This window comes from Aquarana catesbeiana, linkage group LG02 (assembly GCF_042186555.1).
Source record: "Aquarana catesbeiana isolate 2022-GZ linkage group LG02, ASM4218655v1, whole genome shotgun sequence".
In the NCBI taxonomy this organism is placed as follows: domain Eukaryota; kingdom Metazoa; phylum Chordata; class Amphibia; order Anura; family Ranidae; genus Aquarana; species Aquarana catesbeiana.
This window is the reverse complement of record NC_133325.1, coordinates 709,590,124-709,610,713: the sequence shown is the minus strand read 5'-3', so window position 1 is coordinate 709,610,713 and position 20,590 is coordinate 709,590,124. Positions and strand designations below refer to the sequence as shown.

The 20,590-nt window shown below is 44.6% G+C and overlaps 1 protein-coding gene across 3 annotated transcripts in view; it reads right to left on the bottom strand.

The window, feature by feature from the left end:
• RIOX2 (ribosomal oxygenase 2) overlaps positions 1-20,343 on the bottom strand; it is a 46,883-nt gene extending 26,540 nt beyond the window's left edge. The window contains exons 1-3 of one of the 3 annotated variants that reach the window (XM_073616982.1): positions 20,218-20,343; positions 12,773-13,195; positions 10,202-10,321 (exon numbers count right to left, since the gene is read on the bottom strand). In XM_073616982.1, the coding sequence (XP_073473083.1) occupies positions 10,202-10,321; positions 12,773-13,192 (540 nt within the window). In that variant the 5' untranslated portion in view covers positions 13,193-13,195; positions 20,218-20,343. Of the gene's footprint in view, positions 1-10,201; positions 10,322-12,772; positions 13,196-20,204 lie in introns of all 3 variants that reach the window. The other 2 variants (XM_073616984.1, XM_073616983.1) reach the window with 2 other exon arrangements.
• Positions 20,344-20,590: the final 247 nt, after the last annotated feature.

Sequence of the window (20,590 nt, the reverse complement as noted above, 5' to 3'; positions counted from 1 at the left end):
CTGAATCTCTAGGATATTGATTGGCAAAGTTCTTTCGGTTCTTGACCACTATCCCTGGACAGTCGTCTTTTCTAGTACTGCTCCCCAACCTGAAAGGCTGGCATCTGTCGTTACCACCTTCCGGATAACTGGTCTGAAGAATTTTCCGTTCCGCAGATTCCGGATCACCATCCATCAATTGAGCCTCTGGGACATCCTTGGGGACAGCCGCACAGGCAAATCTAATGCTTGAATCGTTCTGTTCCAAGCAGACAGGATACTGTTTTGCAACAGTTTTGAATGGAACTGGGCTTAGGGAACTGCTTCGAATGAAGCCACCATCTTTCCTAACAACCTCATGCAAAGGCAAATGAAGGGATATTTTTTCAACCTGAGCACCAGCTCTCTTATGGCGTTAATCTTTGCCTGAGGCAAGAACACCTTTTTCTGGGCTGTGTCTATGATCAGACCCAAGTACTCCAGCCTTTTTTAGCGGTTTTAAGGAAGACTTCTCTAGGTTGAGAATCCAACCTAGATTTTCCAGGTATTTGGTTGTAATGCGCACGCTTTGCTCCAAACGGGCCACCGACTGGTCTATTAGCAATAAATCGTCCCAGTATGCCAAGACTGTTATGCCCTGCGCCCTTAGCCTGGCTAGAGGTGGAGCCAGAACCTTTGTAAATACCCGGGGTGCAGTAGCCAGCCCGAAGGGCAAGGCTACAAATTGAAAGTGATGCATTTCTACCTCGAACCGCAGAAACCTTTGGTGAGCGGGAAATATAGGAACATGCAGATATGCATCCCTGATGTCGATAGACACCAGAAGTGCTCCTCCTTGTAGGATAGAAACCACTGACCTGATCGACTCCATGTGAAAAGAGCGGACCTTCAGGAACTGATTTCGATTCTTTAGATCTAGAATGGGTCTAACATCTCCAATTGGTTTTCGTACCGTAAGGAGGTTTGACTAGAACCCCAAACCTTGCTCTTCCATGGGGATTTGCATGATCACCCCCTGAGCCAGTAATTGGTCTAATGCCCGAAACAGAGATTGCTTTCTCTCTGGATCTTTGGGAATGTTTGACCTCAGAAAACGGGGTGGTGGAAACTCTCGAAAATCCAGTTTGAACCCTAGAGTTATCGTGGAGATGACCCATCTGTCCTGAATTTCCTCTTGCCAGACTTCTGAGAACTGCAGAAGTCTTCCCCCCACCCCTTCATAATGAGGCTTTAGAATTCTGCTTTGCAGGTTTCCGCCCCAGGACTTCTGAGCCTGGGGCTTTCCTCTAGACTCTGACGGCGGAGGTCGTCGCGACTGCCTAGAGGCAGATGCCCCTGGCGCTGGAGAAGGAGCCTGCTTAAATGAAGGGCATTTATTCCTTCTTTTGACTGGCAAAAGAGTACTTTTCCCACTTGAAATCCTTAGGATGTGTTTGTCCAAATCATCTCCAAAAAGGAAAACCAGTCAGGATTTGCATGGTGCTTCGGCTGACCAATTTTTCAACCACAGGATCCTACGCATGTGTACTAGCACAAGCGCAAGGCGAGACGCCTGGTGAATAGAATCTTTAATGGCGTCTATGGCAAAACATAATGCTCTTGGCAGTTCGGCCAAATCCTGGGCTCGTTGTATAGGAACCTCCTTAAGGACCTGTCTAAACTGGTCTTTTAGGGAATGACAGATGCCTATTGCAGCGACTGCAGGCTGCGTAACTGCACCTGCCAAAAAAAAAAGGATTTTAACAGGAATTCCAACCTTTTATCTGTTGGATCCTTAAGCATTTGAGCATTGTCTACTGGACAAGTTAGACTTTTATTCATACTGGATATAGCAGCGTCAACTGCTGGTACATTCCATCTTTTCGTGAATTTCTCCTCCATGGGATAGAGTACTGAGAATCTCTTTGGAGGTAGAAAATGCTTATCTGGATGATCCCATTCAGCATAAATAAGCTGTTCTAGTAATGCATGGACAGGAAACGCATGCAAAGCCTGCAGAGTTTTTAAGGAACCCAAAGAAGAAATTGAACTTTCAGCTGACTCAGTTAGGGGCAGCTTGAAAGCAGAACGAACCATTTCCATAAGAGATTGTACCAGCAATTTCTCAGATTGCGAGGCTGAAAAGGGTTTATCCACCGTTGTTTCCTCCGCAGAGGAGTCATCGGATTGTCTTTCCTCCTGATCGCCTGAGGGTAACACCTCATCCTCTAACCACTGTTCCCTTGGTAAAGGGTCTGAGGTGGGGGAGGGGGATCTACCACGCTTCCTAACCCTTTGGATGGAGGATGCGATTAAATCCGCTAGTCTTTCCTCTAACCCCAACAGGGCGGAGGAAAACGCATCTTCAGTCACGTATACGGGGGCTGAGATATGAGAAGCAGCTGCAACACCAACTGGTTCCAATGACTCACCCTGGCTAGCCACTTCTGACAGTGTGGAGGCATGACTAGAGTCTTCAGTGCCTGGGGGTGATGTTTTTGGTACCTTTTTTGAGGTGTTTATACTGGGCTTTTTGGGAGGCATAGTCCTAAGCACAAAAGCAGAGGCACTATTTAAATGCACTATTTGCTGAACAATAGTCTAGCAAATGCCGCTAATAAAAGTTCAGCCTAGCTCTGGGAAAAAACGTCTTTCCTCTATTGGGAACATGCAGCCCTTACGTGCCCCACCGCTCCTGTGTCCTGTGTGATCAGCCAGCGTGCTCTCCAGCCATCCGGCTGAGGAGAGTCTGCTCTTTGTACTCAGCTTCCTCCCTGCGCCTGTGCTGTGTGTCCTTGTGGACGCTACGTTCCGCACACGGCGCCGCGCCCCGGCCCCCCCCCCTCCTTTTTTAATTTCAACTAGTTCCCCCACACGCGCGCGATATTCGGATCTGCCACTCAGCAGACCCAGCAGGAGGGGAGGCAGGGCCTAATGGTGATCAGAGCAGGGGAAACTTTAGCGCAAAAGGGAGCCGCCGCACCTCCCGTGGGGGGGGGGTTGCAGGGGGAGCAAAACCATTGTTCAACATTCCCTATCCTTTTACTTCTCCCAGGGGGGAGACGTGCAGTATGACATATCTCTTACCTACATGAGGAACCCCCACTGAGACAAGCTGTAGCTGAGTCCACACACAAGCTATGACACTGAGATGAAGTGAGGGACAACTTACTAAGGTATGTGCATTTACTTCCTCTAGTGGAGATTTAAGGCATGACAACATTTTTCCCAAGGAAGAAAAACCATAGGTGAACTTTTTACCGTTCCTAGGCTTCTTCCCTTACCTTATCCTCACCGCAGGATTTCTGCTGATATAAGACAGATCCAATCTTCACCCATCACGGCGGGCTGCGTTTAGCAAACCTTCAAGGACTGGGTCCCTTTTTATGGGGGTTCCACTCCCTTGGACCTGTATAGCACCCCGCCAGGAAAAACTTTAGGTAATGTGAGCATGACCAAAGCACTGGGTCCCGGGGTCCAGCCCTCCAAGGAGAGGTGTTACTGGCAAAACCTCGTTCTTCTTATCTGAGACTCGGGTACCATCCACCTTGGCCTCAGTGGCACTTTGGATGGATCCGGTCAGTGGAGGCTGTTTAAATCCAATAGGGATCCCTCCAGCGGAGCTCTTTAGAGCACATATTCACTCATGACCAACACCTTAGACACTGGCGAAAAAACTGAGGTACTCCTGGTAGGAGGAGGGGTTATATAGGGAGTGAACTTCCTGTCTTGGGTGTGCCAGTGTCCATCACCTGAAGGTGCCTACATACCCATATAGTTAATAACTATGGCTCTGTGTCCCGTGATGTACGATAAAGAAAATTATCTTTTGACAAAAGAGAAGATAAAATGTTTTAGCCAGCAATGCTACTGACATAACTGGGCTCATTATAGTCGTATAAAAAAAAAAAAAAAAAAGGAACAATACACAGTGTAATGGTGTTGGTAATCTAATGCCACCTATAACAAACAAACTAGCCAATATGTATGCACCTCATAAGAATGCAGCCAATGAATTCAAGTTACGGTGATTTTACAGAGATACACAATTTCAAGAGGAATAAAGAGAATTTTTGCACTGACAAGTAAAATCCTTTTCTGTGTTTACTGAAGGACACAGTGAAGATCTGGAACCACTGGGTTATACTGCCACCTGCAGGAATAGGACACTAGGTACAGACACAAAAAAAATAAAAACAGCCTAGGGGCAGCCCATGCTGGTGCTTAACCCTCTCCTGATGGAAATAGCCCCATCTTTTGGCTCAGCATCAGGAGTTAGGACCTCAGAATCCACGCTGGAATGCTCCCCAGCCCCCTATCTTTTAGGGTTTTTTTTTCTTTTTTCATATAATTGGTGGACTCTTTAATCAACTGCAGGCTAAATGACAAGCTGGATATTATAAACTATTATAGCCTCCCAAGACTGGCAACAGAGTACATGCAGTTCCCCGACACGGCAGGTTCGGCTGCAACTACTGCGTCCTCAGAACAGGAAGTGGATCAAGGATCCGTGGGCAGATGAGGCAGAGTTGCCCTGCTGTCACCATTGGATCAGTACACTCTACTACATGCCTTTTCCCCACTGAAACGTATGCTGCTAACGAAAGGGGAAAAAGGAATTGCAGCTGGGATTCTGAGGTCCTAACTTCTAAAAGCTAAGCAAAAAATATAGCGCTGTTACCAGCAGGCAAAGCCAGGGTAAACAGCAGGGGGCACCCCTAAGCTGTTTTTTGTGTTTGTACCTAGCATTCTACTCCTGAAGGTAGCAGGATTACCCAGTGGTTCCTTATTTAAAATATTCACTGTGTCCTGCCTTGTATTTTGTAAGATCTAGGTTTCATTTGGGAGGAAGAAAACTATCAGACAGAAGATCTGAGGATTTTTTTAAATGATCCTTTAATTTTCACTTCACAAGTCTTCATTAAAACATCTCTAATGACTTCTTCTTTGCCTTTTGATAAATTAGCTCAACAACTACAATTGGAGCAAAGTAAAATGTTGAAGAAGTCAAGAAAAGCAGGAAATGTCTTTTTAAGGCTTGGTAAATACGTGTGTTAGATCTGGGTAGTTCCATTTAATAATTTACTGCTGCGCTTTTAAACACTGCAAGTTAAAATGCAACTAATTAATTGTATTAAGTGTTCTAGTCCCAATTTACTAAAAAGGTGAAGAGGAAATGCTACTTCTTAGATAAAAGCGCAAATGTTTTCACTCAAGTTTAACGGGATTATAAAAATGTAGTTTTTAAAGTGTGTTTTGTGAAAAGATGAGCTATTTCCACCATGCTGTACATACATTTGTGTTCATAAATGTACATACCCTGGCAGAATTTATAATTTCTTGGCCATTTTTCAGAGAATATGAATAATAACACAAAAACAGTTCTTTCACTCATGGTCAGAGTTTGGCTGAAGCCATTTATTATGAATCAACTGTATTTACACTTTTTAAATTAAATCATAATGGCAACAGAAACTACCCAAATGACCCTGATCAAAAGTTTACATACCCTGGTGATTTTGGCCTGATAACATGCACAAAAGTTGACACAAAGGGGTTTGAATGGCTATTAAAAGTAACCATCCTCACCTGTGATCTGTTTGCTTGTAATTAGTGTGTGTGTGTATAAAAGATCAATGCATTTCTGGACTCCTGACAGACCCTTGCATCTTTCATACAGTGCTGTACTGACATTTCTGGATTCTGAGTCACGGGGAAAGCAAAAGAATTGTCAAAGGGTCTGTGGGAAAAGGTAGTTGAACTGTGTAAAACAGGAAAGGGATATAAGAAGATATCCAAGTAATTGAGAATGCCAATCAGCAGTGTTCAAACTCTAATCAAGAAGTGGAAAATGAGGGGTTCTGTTGAAACCAAACCACGGTCAGGTAGACCAACTAAAATTTAAGCCACAACTGCCAGGAAAATTGTTCGGGATGCAAAGAAAAACCCACAAATAACTTCAGGTGAAATGCAGGACTCTCTGAAAACATGTGGTATGGCTGTTTCAAGATGCACAATAAGGAGGCACTTGAAGAAAGATGGGCTGCATGGTCGAGTCGCCAGAAGAAAGCCATTACTACGCAAATGCTACAAAGTATCCCGCTTACAATATGCCAAACAGCACAGAGACAAGCCTCAAAACTTCTGGCACAAAGTCATTTGGGGTGATGAGACCAAAATTGAGCTTTTTGGTAACAACCATGAATGCTACATTTGGAGAGGAGTCAACAAGGCCTATGATGAAAAGTACCGAGGTGAATCGCTGATGTTTTGGGGATGTATGAGCTACAAAAGGACAGGAAATTTGGTCAAATTGATGGCAAGATGAATGCAGTATGTTATCAAAAAATACTGGAGAAAAATTTGCATTCATCAGCCAGAAAGCTGCACATGGGACGTACTTGGACATTCCAACATGACAATGATCCAAAACACAAGGTCAAGTCGACCTGTCATTGGCTACAGCAGAATAAAGTAAAGGTTCTAGAGTAGCCATGTCAGTCTCCTGACCTGAATATCATTGAGCCAAGAAATTACAGGAACTGGAGGCTTTTGCCAAGAGGAATGGGCAGTTTTACCATCTGAGAAGATAAAGAGCCTCATCCACTAGGGATGCACCGAATGGGTTTTTTGGTGCTGAAACTGATACCAAAAATGAAAAATACACTAGGCCCAAAAACCGAAACCGATACCGAAAGTGCCTGTTTTTAAAAAATATTTTTATACAGGAGATGGTCAGAGACTGGGGACATGGTCAGAGACTGCAGACATGATACAGGAGATTGTAAGAGACTGCAGACACATTACAGGAAATGGTCAGAGACTGAGGACATGGTACAGGAGATGGTCAGAGACTGGGGATATGGTACAGGAGATGGTCAGAGACTGCAGACACATTACAGGAGATGGTCAGAGACTGCAGACGTGGTACAGGAGATCAATGCAGCCTCACGAGTGTCCATCAAATGCAGCTTCACAAGTGCCTGTCAGATGTAGCCTACCAGTCAGTTAGAGCAGCCTGTCTGTGCCCGTCATGCAGCCTCACCAGTGCCTGTGTCCATATGTAGCAGCCACGCCAGTGCCCATGCCATGCAACCTCACCAATGCCCATGCCCATCAGATGCAGCAGCCCGCCAGTGCCCATCATGTACAGCCTGCCAGTGCCCATGTTATGCAGCCTCCCCAGTGCCCAGTAATGCGATGTCACGCTATGTGTCAGAGCTGGATCTGAATCGCCGTGCAGCCAGTTTCATCCCGGTACGCCCCTCAGTGTCCCCCCTCCCTCCTCCCACTTCTGTCCTACACAGCCTCCCCAGTGCTTGGTAATGAATGTCACGCTCACACACTGTGTGTCAGAGCTGGATCTGAATTGCCGTGCAGCCGATGTCCCCCCTCCTATGACACACGGCACAATGATTCCTAGCATTGGATCACAGGCCGTCTATCACAAGAGGCGGTCTAGGAGGCGGGACATCGTTACATCGGCTGCACGGCGATTCAGATCCAGCTCTCACACACAGCATGTGAGTGTGACATTCATTACCAAGCACTGGGGAGGCTGTGCAGGACAGGAGTGAGAGGAGGAGGAGGGAGGGGAGACTCTGAGGGGCACGCCAGGATGAGGCATGTGCGGCACCCGGCGGGATGGCCCCGTCCCTTTTTTCGGCGCCATTTTTGGCAACATTTCTCTTTCAGCAAATTGCCGAAAACGCCATTTTCGGCCGATATGTTTCAGTACATCCCTATCGTCCTCAAATACCACAAAAGACTTCAAGCTGTCATTGATGTTAAAGGGGGCAATATACGGTATTAAGAACTGGGGTATGTACACTTTTGATCAGGGTCATTTGGGTAGTTTCTCTTGTCATTATGATTTAAAAAGAGTAAACACAGTTGATTGATATTAAATGGCTTCAGCCAAACACTAACCATGAGTGAAAGAAAAGTTTTTGGGTTATCGTTCATATTCTCTGAAAAATGGCCAAGAAATCAAATTCTGCCAGGGTATGTAAACTTATGAGCACAACTGTACAGCTGCTGGGTTATACTGCCACCTAGTGCAAACTGGATAGATTACCAAAAAACATGAAATATGTACAGATGGGATTCCCAGCACGGTATGGGGGAGTTTAACTAAAACTGGAGAGTGCAAGGTCTGGTGCCGCACTGCATAGAAACAAATCAGCTTCCAGGTTTTATTGGCAAAGCCTAATTGAACAAGCTGAAGTTAGAAGCAGATTGGCTGCCATGCACAGCTGCACCAGATTCTGTGTGTACCCGTTTTAGTAAATCTACTCCTATGCCTCCTTTTACTGCCCCAGAGATGTGAGAAGTGATGGTCCATGGCAGAACTGCTCAGAAGTTGGGTGCAGAGATGCTTTCTCATAGGTCTCCTGCACTCGGTCACAGAATACAACACCAAGCAAGCAAGGTATGGAGAAGTTTTCCTGAGCTCTGTCCTGGCCCCTGTAACTTTCCTTAAAGGCTTTGCTGTGAATCATCAAACAGCACCTCTCCTACTGAAAATAGGAAAAAAAAAAAAAAAAAATCAACCGTACGCCAATGAGGTCTTCTTGTAACATTTTTTAAAAATGAATGCTTTTGACTGCATACAGTGATGTCTCCAACCCAAAACCAGCCTTCCTTGACACATTTTACAACTCCTGGCTTGCCCGCAAAGATAAGCGAAGGTGAAGTATGGGGGGTCGCTCTCTACCACCAGGAGTGGTGAAACATGTCAGGGAAGGCTGATTTTGGGTGGAGAGATCGCTGTATGCAGTCAAACGTGTTGACTATTAACCCCTTTGAGCCAACAGTACACATATATGCAACTTCATGGAAGTGGGCCTTTATTCTTGGGGCCATATATATGCAGATCTGTCTTTGTGCTGGGAGCACGCAGTACAGCATGGGTACCAATGCAGGGTCATCTGATTGCTGGGAGTGGATATCACAGTGATCAGTTACAGAAAAAATAAACTAGATCAAGGTTTGATCTAGGTCAGTGCCAGGATTAGTGTTTGGGTCAATTAAGGGTCAAAGGTCATGGTCAGTATGTTTTGGGCAGGATTAAAAAAATTAATTAGTATCAATGTTTTTTAGGTGGGATAAAAAAAGAGAAATGTGCACTATTGTTTCTGGGCTGTACTACAGGTATAAACAACATACACATATGTGGTATCGCTGCAATTGTCAGGAGCAGGAGAATTATTTTTGGGTTGTTCTTTGGTGGTAGGTTATGATAGTAGCAAGAAATATACAGCTAAATTACAAAAATTTTTTGGGCCAGTATTTCTTCGATAATAAAAAAAAAAAAAAAAAAAAAAAAAACAATCAGGAAATATTCGTCACCATTTACCACCAAAAAAAGGTCTGATTTGTCCTGAAAAAAAAAACAAGGTATAATCCACCTGGATACCCAAAGTAGTTGCAATGATAGATGCAGTTTTACTAACATATGTCAAAGTAGCAAAATTATGTTCAGGCATTAACATTTGTTTTACCCTCCGGCACTAAGGGGTTAAAAATACTGCAAGAAGAGCTAATTGGAGTGTGGCTGATCATTTCTTATTTTCAATGAAGAGTGGAGATTGACTATCATGTCCAGCACCAAAGCTGTCCATGTGCAGGAGAGGCCAGTCTAGGATCTGGGAGCACCTCTCTGATCTTTGCAGTGGATCATTATCAGACAGAACCTTTCCCATTTCTGCTGTGGATCATATTGAATAGCAACACATCCAACTTTGCTGTAGATCATTATCATATAGTACCTCTGCCATTCTGGCTGTGAATCATTTTGGACAGCTCCTCTCCCATCCTTGCTGGTTCATTCTACATACTTCAGAGCAGCAATGAAATTGGTAGGAATGAACCCTCCAAAACAGGGGCTTTTGCATCTGTAAATACTTATCCCCCTGTTCCTCCACCTCTAGTAAACACAAATTTCTCAAAAAGACCAGCATTGTATACTGGGCCCCATGGATCTCCAACTTCCCCTACTCTACCTTTGTACTCTACCTTTGTATGCTTCCATGAGTCTGACTGCTGCATCGGACAGAAGATGAAACAGGACAATGAGACACAGAAATGCACTAAACCAGCAGGATATAGGCAAACAAATACATTATTTTAATGGCAGCCTCGTCTGTCCCACCCTCCATTGTGTGCATTTCTACCTGGGAGCACTGTTAGAAACCTTTCTAAAAAGTCAATCACATACAATACACTACATAAAACAGCTTACCTCTACATCATCATGGTGAGCGGGCAGACCCTGAGAACCTGATGGTGTGATATACACATTACATCCAACGAGTGTACCAAAGAAACATTCAAGCTTCTCCATGATCTGCCACAGCTTGTCCTGTACAGAGGGAGACGTATTAGAGGGAAAGCAATGTTTGAAAAAAAAAAATCTTTTAAAAACGACAGAGGTTTTTACCTTATATAATCACCTGATCTGTCCCCGAACCTTGCACCAATGGCATCCACATGAACGTAGAAGGCTTTTATCAGAGATTAAACTCCCACTGCCACACAGTATAGGGAAAGCCTCCCCAGCTAAAGACACAGGGTAATAAAAACTTGATAGAGGCTTTAACTCTGCTTTAGCCAAACCTACAGAAATTCTTTGGATAGGGGGTGGCTAAAAAGAGTCAGATTTACCACCACTTGACTGCCCACCTAAACACAGAATGCAGCCGCTTAGGGCTGTGTCTATGCCACGGCCACAATGCTTTTCATGGCAAAAAATTGAACAGCGTTTTGCATTCCAAGGGTGGTACCGCCACTAAACACGACCAATTAAAGTGAATGGGGCTAAGCCACAAATGTGAGCTTCACATGGGGTTGTGGCATGGTGGTCTGGCATTTTGAGGATTAAAACAAGCAGTGTGGTGCTCATGTTGAGCATATTTACTGAATACAGGGGGTCCCCGGGTTACAAACAAGATAGGGACTTTAGGTTTGTTCTTAAGTTGAATCTGTTTGTAAGTCGAAACAGGTAAATTTTTTAAGTGTAGCTCCAGCCAAAAAATCAATTTTTAAGTTTTGTAGATAGCATAGGGAAGGGTTATCACCCCTGCAACATTTGTTTTGCTGTCTGTGCCCCTGTTCAGAAGATTTCACCTCACTTTCTGTCCCAATGACAATTGGATTTTGAAAATTTGGGGTTATTAGGGAAATAAGGATAGGTGATAAAGCATCAGTGGAGACACCTTTTTCCCATATTAACTCTTACAGGAGTGAATTTCCCTTACTAGGGGTAGATTTCATCTCACTTCCTGTTGTCTCCCTCCGTTTGTAAGTAGGAGTCGTTTGTAAGTCGGATGTTTGTAAGTAGGGGACCCCCTGTATGTCTAATGTTTTACACACTTGTCAATAAAAAGTGTTAGAAAAAAAAATAAAAAAGCAGCGTGGGGTGACATTGCCTCATCATTGCTTGTTTAAATACCAGGAATAACAGCCTTATGTGTGATTAAGCCCTTACAGCTGAAATGTGAATGGTTCTATTTAGATGACGGTTTGGCAGGTTTAAGGCTCAGTTCACACCAATGTGTTTTTTTGGTTCTTTTACAGGAACGCACTACAGTCCATTTAACATGGTTTCCTATGGGACATGTACACATCTATGCTTTTTTCAGCCGCTGCATTTTTGGAAAGGGTCAGGGACATTTTAAAATGCAAAACTATGCTTTTTTTGGTACTATAGACTCCAATGGAGAAGCTGCATAAAAGCATGTATTGCGTTTTTGCTGCAATATGCGTTTTTTTAATCTGCCCAAGAAATAAACCAAAAAAAAAAAAATCATACAAAACACAGTAAAATCACGTGTGCAAAAAAAAAGACAAAACGCACAGCAAAATGCACAAATCGCAAACTGCATAGATGTGAACCGAGCCTTAAGGGTTAGTATACCAAAAAGTAATATTTTAATAATAGGTAGTCAGTACTTTCTATATATGTAATAATCATCACCAAGAACTTCCTGCTGCAATTCCCAAAACCGTTAGGCCCCTTTCACACTGGGGCGGTGGGGGCGTCGGCGGTACAACAGCGCTATTTTTAGCGCTGCTGTACCGTCGTTCTTGCAGCGGTATTCGGCCGCTAGCGGTGCGGTTTTAACCCCCGCTGGCGGCCGAAAAAGGGTTAAAATCCCTCGTACAGTGCGGCTATAGCCGCGGTATGGCCGCGGTATAGCCGCGCTTTACCATTGATTTCAATGGGCAGGAGCGGTGAAGGAGCAGTGAATACACAGCTCCTTCACCGCTCCAAAAAAGCGGTTTGCAGGACTTTTTTCACCGTCCTGCCTGCGCACCGCTTCAGTGTGAAAGCCCTCGGGCTTTCACACTGAACAAACAGCGGAGGCTGTTTAGGGGCGGTTTGCAGGCGGTATTTTTAGCGCAATACCGCCTGCAAACCGCCCCAGTGTGAAAGGGGTCTTACGGTCTTCCTCTGAGTTTTGATATCCCTGACTACAATTGAAAATAAAGAAAGATAACTAGAAGAATGGGAAAAAACCTCATAATGGCCACAGCAGGAGTGAAGAACCAAAAACTCCAGAACTGATATCTCGCAGACGTTCTGACATATATAAGAAACAGTCAGGGGTTTAACTCTCCAGCATTAAATATAAAAAAAAAACCCTACTGCCTGGCATACCTAAACCTTTCTTTTATTATATAGTCTGCTACTGCAGTATGAACAAAATTAAACATTTGTTATATAGAATTACACATTATCTTCCATGGTCTGCTGTGTCCAAAATGTGACATTTATTCCTGCAAAAGAAAGAACTACGGACCATGTTCTTACATTGTATCTTTGGGGCTGATGAAACTGTATGGTGGCCTTGGCATTTCGGAAATCCTTCATGATCTCTGTGTAGTTGGCTTTTCCCCGTCTAGGTAAAAGCACCTTCTTCCCATCCTTACACTTGCACAGGTTCACATCTCTGCTGTAGTAGATCCCTTGCCCGCTGGCAAGTTTCAAGTCTTGCATCGGGAAGAGAGACCGGTAGTAACTCTGCACATTGGGGTCACTGCGCTGGATTAACAATGGCTTTTTCTCCCAGTACGTGCTGAAGAATTCATCTCTGGTCACTGGGGCAATAAAGCTTTCAAAGAGGCTTTGTGGTGTGGTGAAATCCAGAGGAGGATCGGTTGATAGTGGCTGTTTTTTGGTGGGTATGGCGGCATCGTCATCAGCATCCACCCGTCTTGCTCTGCGTGGCATTTTCTATTGAGAGAAGACTAAAATGATTATTTACACATATCAAGATAAAGGCCTAAACTGGTCCCATTCACAGCCCCTTTAGACTGGTCACATAGAATGAAACATAAGTGTACCTTGCATATCTACATTGGTGTAGCACAAAACTGTGATAGCGTCCTCAGATCTTTGGGATCAGAGACAGATGGAGCAGTGATGAAGGAGAAGAGAACTCCCCTGTCATTGCTGGCAGCATATTTCATATGTGCCTGGAGTTTAGCTTTAAACATATATACTCACCTACAGGGCTAAAAATTTCAAGTCCTGAGCTGCTAGCCAGGCCTTAAGGGTTACTTGCCACCAGTTGTCATGGTAGGGGTTGGGTGGAGAAACGCCCTAAACACCCTCATAAATCATCTCATGAAATGACACTTAAATGTTTTATGTAGATTTAAGTTACAAAAATAAATTTTAACAACTTTATCAGTGCCCATCATAGCAGCCTCACTAGTACCCATCAGTGCAGCCTGACCTGTGCCCACCAATGCAGCAAAAGGGGACCTACTCAATATTAGGTTGGTGGTCATAAAGTAATGGCTGATTGGTATATATTTACATTTCTTGCTGCCTGTGTGTTCAAACCCAGCCTTTACATTTATAGGACCCTTTAAGTGGACAGTGCTACACACAGTGTTTCCTACCACCAGGTTTGAGATACTGCAGTGACAGATGAGCTGGCAGGTGAAACCACAGTGTGCTGAAGGGGAGCAGGTATTCCAGACACTGAAGCAGGGAACACTTGCAGTGGCTGAGGAGAAGCAAAGTAAGAGGTTAGCCACTGAGGCTTTTGTGTTTCTCCAGTTCACTTTAAAGGAGACCCATAAGAACATAAATATTAGGTGCCAATATTTCTAACTTGTTTTTTTTAATTGAACCCATCTCATAAGGGCCTATTCACACCAGCCAGGTCAGTTTCAGTGCACTTGAAAGATTAGTTCACCGTTATTGACATATATAAAAAAACAAAAACAAAAAAACACATGCATTACAACACTGTCTGTACATAAAATGCTGTGCTCCCGCTCTTCATCCTGCCATTGGCTGCATGGCCTCGGCACCTTACGACAAGAAATTGGCTTTCCTAACCACACATGTGCAGTCCGCTGTTTCTATCACAGAACACCAAGCTCAACTGCTGCTACAAGAGGCAGCAGACTGCACTTGTGCGGTTAGGCAAGATGAGTGCTTATTCATTGAAAGAGAAAAATTTCAGCTAAACGAGCCAGCAGCATAAGGGACACATGGGATTAATAGCAAGTCATGTCGTGTGCATTAGGAACCACTCCCTTGGACCTGTACAGCACCCTGCAGGAAATGCCTTAGCGCTGTAGTGTCCAGGATTTCCACTCTGCAGGGTTCAGCGCCTGGAGGCCACATTACAGGCAAAACCTCTTAGGATCTTGAGTCTTCTTTGCGAGGCTCGGGTACCATCTATCTAAGCATAAAAGCTTGTGTCAAATGGATCCATTCAGTCAATCCCATGATTCATTTTTGGAACCGAATGTGGGACTAGAGAGCTCAAACAAACCGTGCCATCCACCTTGCAGACACTGGTAAAAAAAAAAAAAAAAAACTAAAGTACTTCCTGCATGGGAGGGGTTATATAGGGGATCACTTCCTGTCTGAAGACCTTTGGTCTACCAGTGTCCATTCACCTAATGATGGAGTATAACCCAGCAGGTAATGAATATTAGCCTGACTCTGTGTCCCATGATGTATGAAAAAAAAATTTCATATACAGTGGGGACGGAAAGTATTCAGACCCCCTTAAACTTTTCACTCTTTGTTATATTGCAGCCATTTGCTAAAATCATTTAAGTTCATTTTTTTCCTCATTAACGTACACACAGCACCTCATATTGACAGAAAAACACAGAATTGTTGACATTTTTGCAGATTTATTAAAAAAGAAAAACTGAAATATCACATGGTCCTAAGTATTCAGACCCTTTGCTCAGTATTTAGTAGAAGCACCCTTTTGATCTAATACAGCCATGAGTCTTTTTGGGAAAGATGCCTCAAGTTTTTCACACCTGGATTTGGGGATCCTCTGCCATTCCTCCTTGCAGATCCTCTCCAGTTCTGTCAGGTTGGATGGTAAACGTTGGTGGACAGCCATCTTTAGGTCTCTCCAGAGATGCTCAATTGGGTTTAAGTCAGGGCTCTGGCTGGACCATTCAAGAACAGTCACGGAGTTGCTGTGAAGCCACTCTTTATTATCATTATTTTAGCTGTGTGCTTAGGGTCATTGTCTTGTTGGAAGGTAAACCTTCAGCCCAGTCTGAGGTCCTGAGCACTCTGGAGAAGGTTTTCATCCAGGATATCCCTGTACTTGGCCGCATTCATCTTTCCCTCGATTGCAACCAGTCATCCTGTCCCTGCAGCTGAAAAACACCCCCACAGCATGATGCTGCCACCACCATGCTTCACTTTTGGAACTGTATTGGACAGGTGATGAGCAGTGCCTGGTTTTCTCCACACATACCGCTTAGAATTAAGGCCAAAAAGTTCTATCTTGGTCTCATCAGACCAGAGAATCTTATTTCTCACCATCTTGGAGTCCTTCGGGTGTTTTTTTTTTTTTTTAAGCAAACTCCATGTGGGCTTTCATGTGTCTTGTACTGAGGAGAGGCTTCTGTCGGGCTACTCTGCCATAAAGCCCCAACTGGTGGAGGGCTGCAGTGATGGTTGACTTTCTACAACTCTCTCCCATCTCCGGACTGCATCTCTGGAGCTCAGCCACAGTGATCTTTGGGTTCTTCTTTACCTCTCTCACCAAGGCTCTTCTCCCCCGATAGCTCAGTTTGGCCGGACGGCCAACTCTAGAAAGGGTTTTTCTTTTTTAATAAATCTGCAAAAATGTCAACAATTCTGTGTTTTTCTGTCAATATGGGGTGCTGTATGTACATTAATGAGGAAAAAAATGAACTTAAAGTGGATGTAAACCCAATGTCATCCTTTCTAAACTACTGCCATAGGGGTTATCTATAAGGATATACATGTCTCCTGCATGTATCTTTACCTGTCAAATGTCTCCCCTCTGTCTGTTATGAGACCCAAAAAACTGCAGATTCTGTGGGTGGGTCTGTTGTCTGGAGCTCGGTGGGTGGAGTCGTGATGTCAGTAGACTCCCCGCCCACCTCTACACTCTCCTTGTCAATATGCATTTTCTCCTGTGTATTTCTAACTGAACTTCTGCTATGATCTCTAACATCCAGTGAAAAGACAGGAAAGTAACCACATGACTTCAGCATGCCGAATCATGCTGAGGTGTGGAACATCCAATCCTTGCAGAGCTGCTGAAGAAAGGCGTGGGGGAGGGAATTAAAAAATCATGCATGTGTCTTAGGCTAGTGCACTCACAGCAAGGGGGAGGATCTGACAAAGTTTTTGTCAGTTTGTCAAGATTTCTCTCACTGAACAATATAAGAGGATTGCTCAGAGATAGATTAACTCTGTGTGGCAAGACTGGGCTCAAATGATAGGAAATCTTATACTCTACAGCAGTGATATGCAATTAGCGGACCTCCAGCTGTTGCAAAACTTCAAGTCCCATCATGCCTCTGCCTCTGGGTGTCATGCTTGTGGCTGTCAGAATCTTGCTATGCCTCATGGGATTTGTAGTTCTGCAACAGCTGGAGCTCCGCTAATTGCATATGCCTGCTCTACAGTATGATATAAAAAAAAAAAAAATTCGGGTTTACATCCACTTTAAATGATTTTAGCAAATGGCTGCAATAGGCACCTCTGGCCCATCTGTTGTCATCGCTCCCTCCTCTCCCCTGCAGCAGCCGCTGACTGACACAGGGGAGCCAGATCACATGACCTGACCGGAGTGGGCTGAAAATAGGCAAGTCTATATGTCTTTCTTACACAGGTTAGTTAGTATAGGACGGTGTTAGGAGGGGAAGGAGCAGTTTTATTAGTTATGTATATCCTTGAATTCCACTTTAACAAGCATTGCACCAAGGCCACCGATTTGTATGAATGGACTACCTAATGAACCACAATGGAGCCTCAATCACACCAGCAGTATGTTTCGTATCACAGTAAGGTTGTACGCTGCAACACAGGGGCTCTACATAGGGTTGCCACCTCATTCCTCTAAACCCGAACACATAATAATTACACAGGTTCTGTGGCTAATTAAACTCACTTGGTGCCTTACCTGCATTAAATTAGCCTCAGAACACAGGATGAGCTCAGGTGAGTTCGCAAGTCCATGTGCCCACCAAGAAGCTGACACTCCGCAGCGCTAATCACAGGCACTGAGACATTTCCTGATCCGCAAAGATTGGGAACTGTCTCACTACCTGTGACTAGCGCTGTGGAGTGTCAGCTTCCTGAAAGGCACATTATTATTATTATTATTATTCAGGATTTATATAGCGCCAACAGTTTACGCAGTGCTTTACAATATAAAAGGGAGACAATAAAGTTATAATACAATACAATACAATAGGATTAAGAGGGCCCTGCTCAGAAGAGCTTACAATCTAATATGGTGGGGCAAGTGGTACAAAAGGTTGTAACTGTGGGGAATGAGCTGGTGGAAGTGGTAGGAGATTAGTTGGAGACATGATAGGATTTCCTGAAGAGATGAGTTTTCAGGGATTGCCTGAAGGTAGCAAGAGTAGGGGATAGCCGGATAGATGGAGGTAGCGAGTTCCAGAGGATGGGAGAGGCTCTGGAGAAATCCTGGAGACGAGCATGGGAGGAAGAGATGAGAGAGCTTGAAAGCAGGAGGTCTTGAGAAGAGCGGAGAGGTCGATTTGGGTGATATTTGGAGACAAGATTAGTGATGTAGCTTGGGGCAGAGTTGTGAATGGCTTTGTATGTTGTGGTTAGAATTTTGAATTTAATTCGCTGGGTGATTGGGAGCCAGTGTAGGGATTGAAGTAGAGGGTTGGCAGACACTGAGCGGTTGGACATGGACTTATGAACACGCCTGAGCTCATCCTTGTGTAATTCATGTGTGTTCAGGTTTGAGGGCCGATTCACACTGCCGCAATGTGCGATCCCTGCGAATCCAATGCGGGTTCCCGCATCGCTTGTCTCCCGGCGGCAGTTCACACTGCTTTAATGCAAACTGCTGGGAATGTCAATTAAAAGTTAATGACACCCCCCAAATCAGTTCACATATCACAGTGCGATCTGCAAATTCCACCAGAAATCGGATCGCATGGGTGTGAACACCCATGCGATCCGATTCTGCTGCGGACCAAGAAAAGGGTGCTGTGCGAGTTTGGTCTGAATTTGCATCGCATGGACAACGCTTGTGATTTGCACAGCAGTGCGAATCGCATGCAATCTCGCACCACGCAGCAGTAGGGTTGCCACCTCATCCCTTTAACCGCTTAAGCCCCGGACCATTTTGCTGGCCAAAGACCAGAGCACTTTTTGCGATTTGGCACTGCGTCGCTTTAACTGACAATTGAGCGGTCGTGCGACGTGTCTCCCAAACAAAATTGACGTCTTTTTTTTCCCACAAATAGAGCTTTCTTTTGGTGGTATTTGATCACCTCTGCGGTTTTTATTTTTTGCTCTATAAACAAAAAAAGAGGGACAATTTCGAAAAAAAAAAAAAACACATAATTTTTTAGATTTTGCTATAATAAATATCCCCCAAAAATATATTAAAAAATTTTTTTTTTCCTCAGTTTAGGCCGATACGTATTCTTTTACATATTTTTGGTAAAAAAAAAAAAAACGCAATAAGCATTTGATTGGTTTGCGCAAAAGTGATAGCGTTTACAAAATAGGGGATAGTTTTATGACATTTTTATTAATATTTTTTTTTTTTATTAGTAATGGTGGCGATCAGCGATTTTTACTGTGACTGCGACATTATCAGACATTTTCGACACATTTTTGGGACCACTGTCATTTATACAGCAATCAGTGCTATACAAATGCACTGATTCCTGTGTAAATGACACTGGCAGCGAAGGGGTTAACCACTAAGGGGCAGTGTAAGGGTTAAGTATGTCCTGGGGAGTGATTCTAACTGGGGGGGGTGTGGCTACCTGTGACACGTCACTGATCTCTGCTCCCGATCACAGGGAGCAGAGAACAGTGACACTGTCACTAGGCAGAACGGGGAGATGCTTGTTTACATTTGCATCTCCCCGTTCGGCGATCGCGGGTATCCCCACGGTGATCGAGTCCACGGGACCTGCGACCCGACTCACGGAGGTCCCAGGCCGGCGCACGAGATGGCATGGCGGCAAATTTAAAGGGACGTACGGGTACGCCCATTTGCCCAGCCGTGCCATTCTGCCGACGTACATCGGCGTGCGCCGGTCGGGAACCGGTTAAAAGCGAACACATATTACATAGGTTCTGTGGCCGATTAAACTCACTTGGTGCCTTATCTTCATTAAATTATCCTCAGAACCTGTGTGATTCATATGTGTTCTGGTTTAAAGGGATGAGGTGGCAACTCTATGCAGCAGTGTGAACCGGCCCTAAAGGGATGAGGTGACAACCCTAGCTCTACATTGTCACCTGAAACTAATAGCACTGCGGAGCACCAACACATGTGTGACATCACAACACGGTGCTATTAATGGGCCCTACAATCTGTGTATGGAGGAAGGAGATCTATACTGTGGGGTCATTCAGGTGACTATTTCTCATCACTTCCTGTCCTGGTGTCATCAGAACAAACAGTGGGCAATTCTCTCCACAGGGGACACTGACTTCAATAAGAACCTGCCAGAGCCATAACCCCTCACCACTCCACCCAATGTCATGGTGTTAGTGGTGACAAGTGTCTGGTATAACCCCCTCCCCCCTTCTGTACACTTCTCTCCCCTCCAGACTTTATTTCCTATACATGACAAAGAATCCCAGCATGATCCATAGCAGAGCATTTCTGAGAACACATGGCACTGCCCATACACTTCCGCACAGAGAAGAGCCCGTGTACTATATATAGGAGGGAGAACAGGATGGGCGATCTCTATGCTCTCACCTCCTTCACTCACCGCACTCCCTGATCTACCCACCGCTCCACGATGCCACCTCCACCACGTGTCTGCACCTCTTCTCCCAGCATGCCTCGCTCCAATCACAACACATGGCCGCGCGCTGTGCTGGGGCGGAGGGTGACACCTAGTGGTGGCAGTGCAGACTGCGTGCCATGCCCAGCTTGCCTCTGTACACCTCCAGCTGATAGCTCCCAACTGTCCCTCATTCAGAGCAAAGTCCCTATTTCCTCCCCATTTGTCCCTCATTTTGGTCTGATCTATATATTTCTATATAAAATGCACTACTTATCTATCAAAAAGGTGTTTCCCAGCACTAAACCTTTCATTTAATTTCTAAATTGCTGCATTTGTAAATCTCATTATAAAGGAA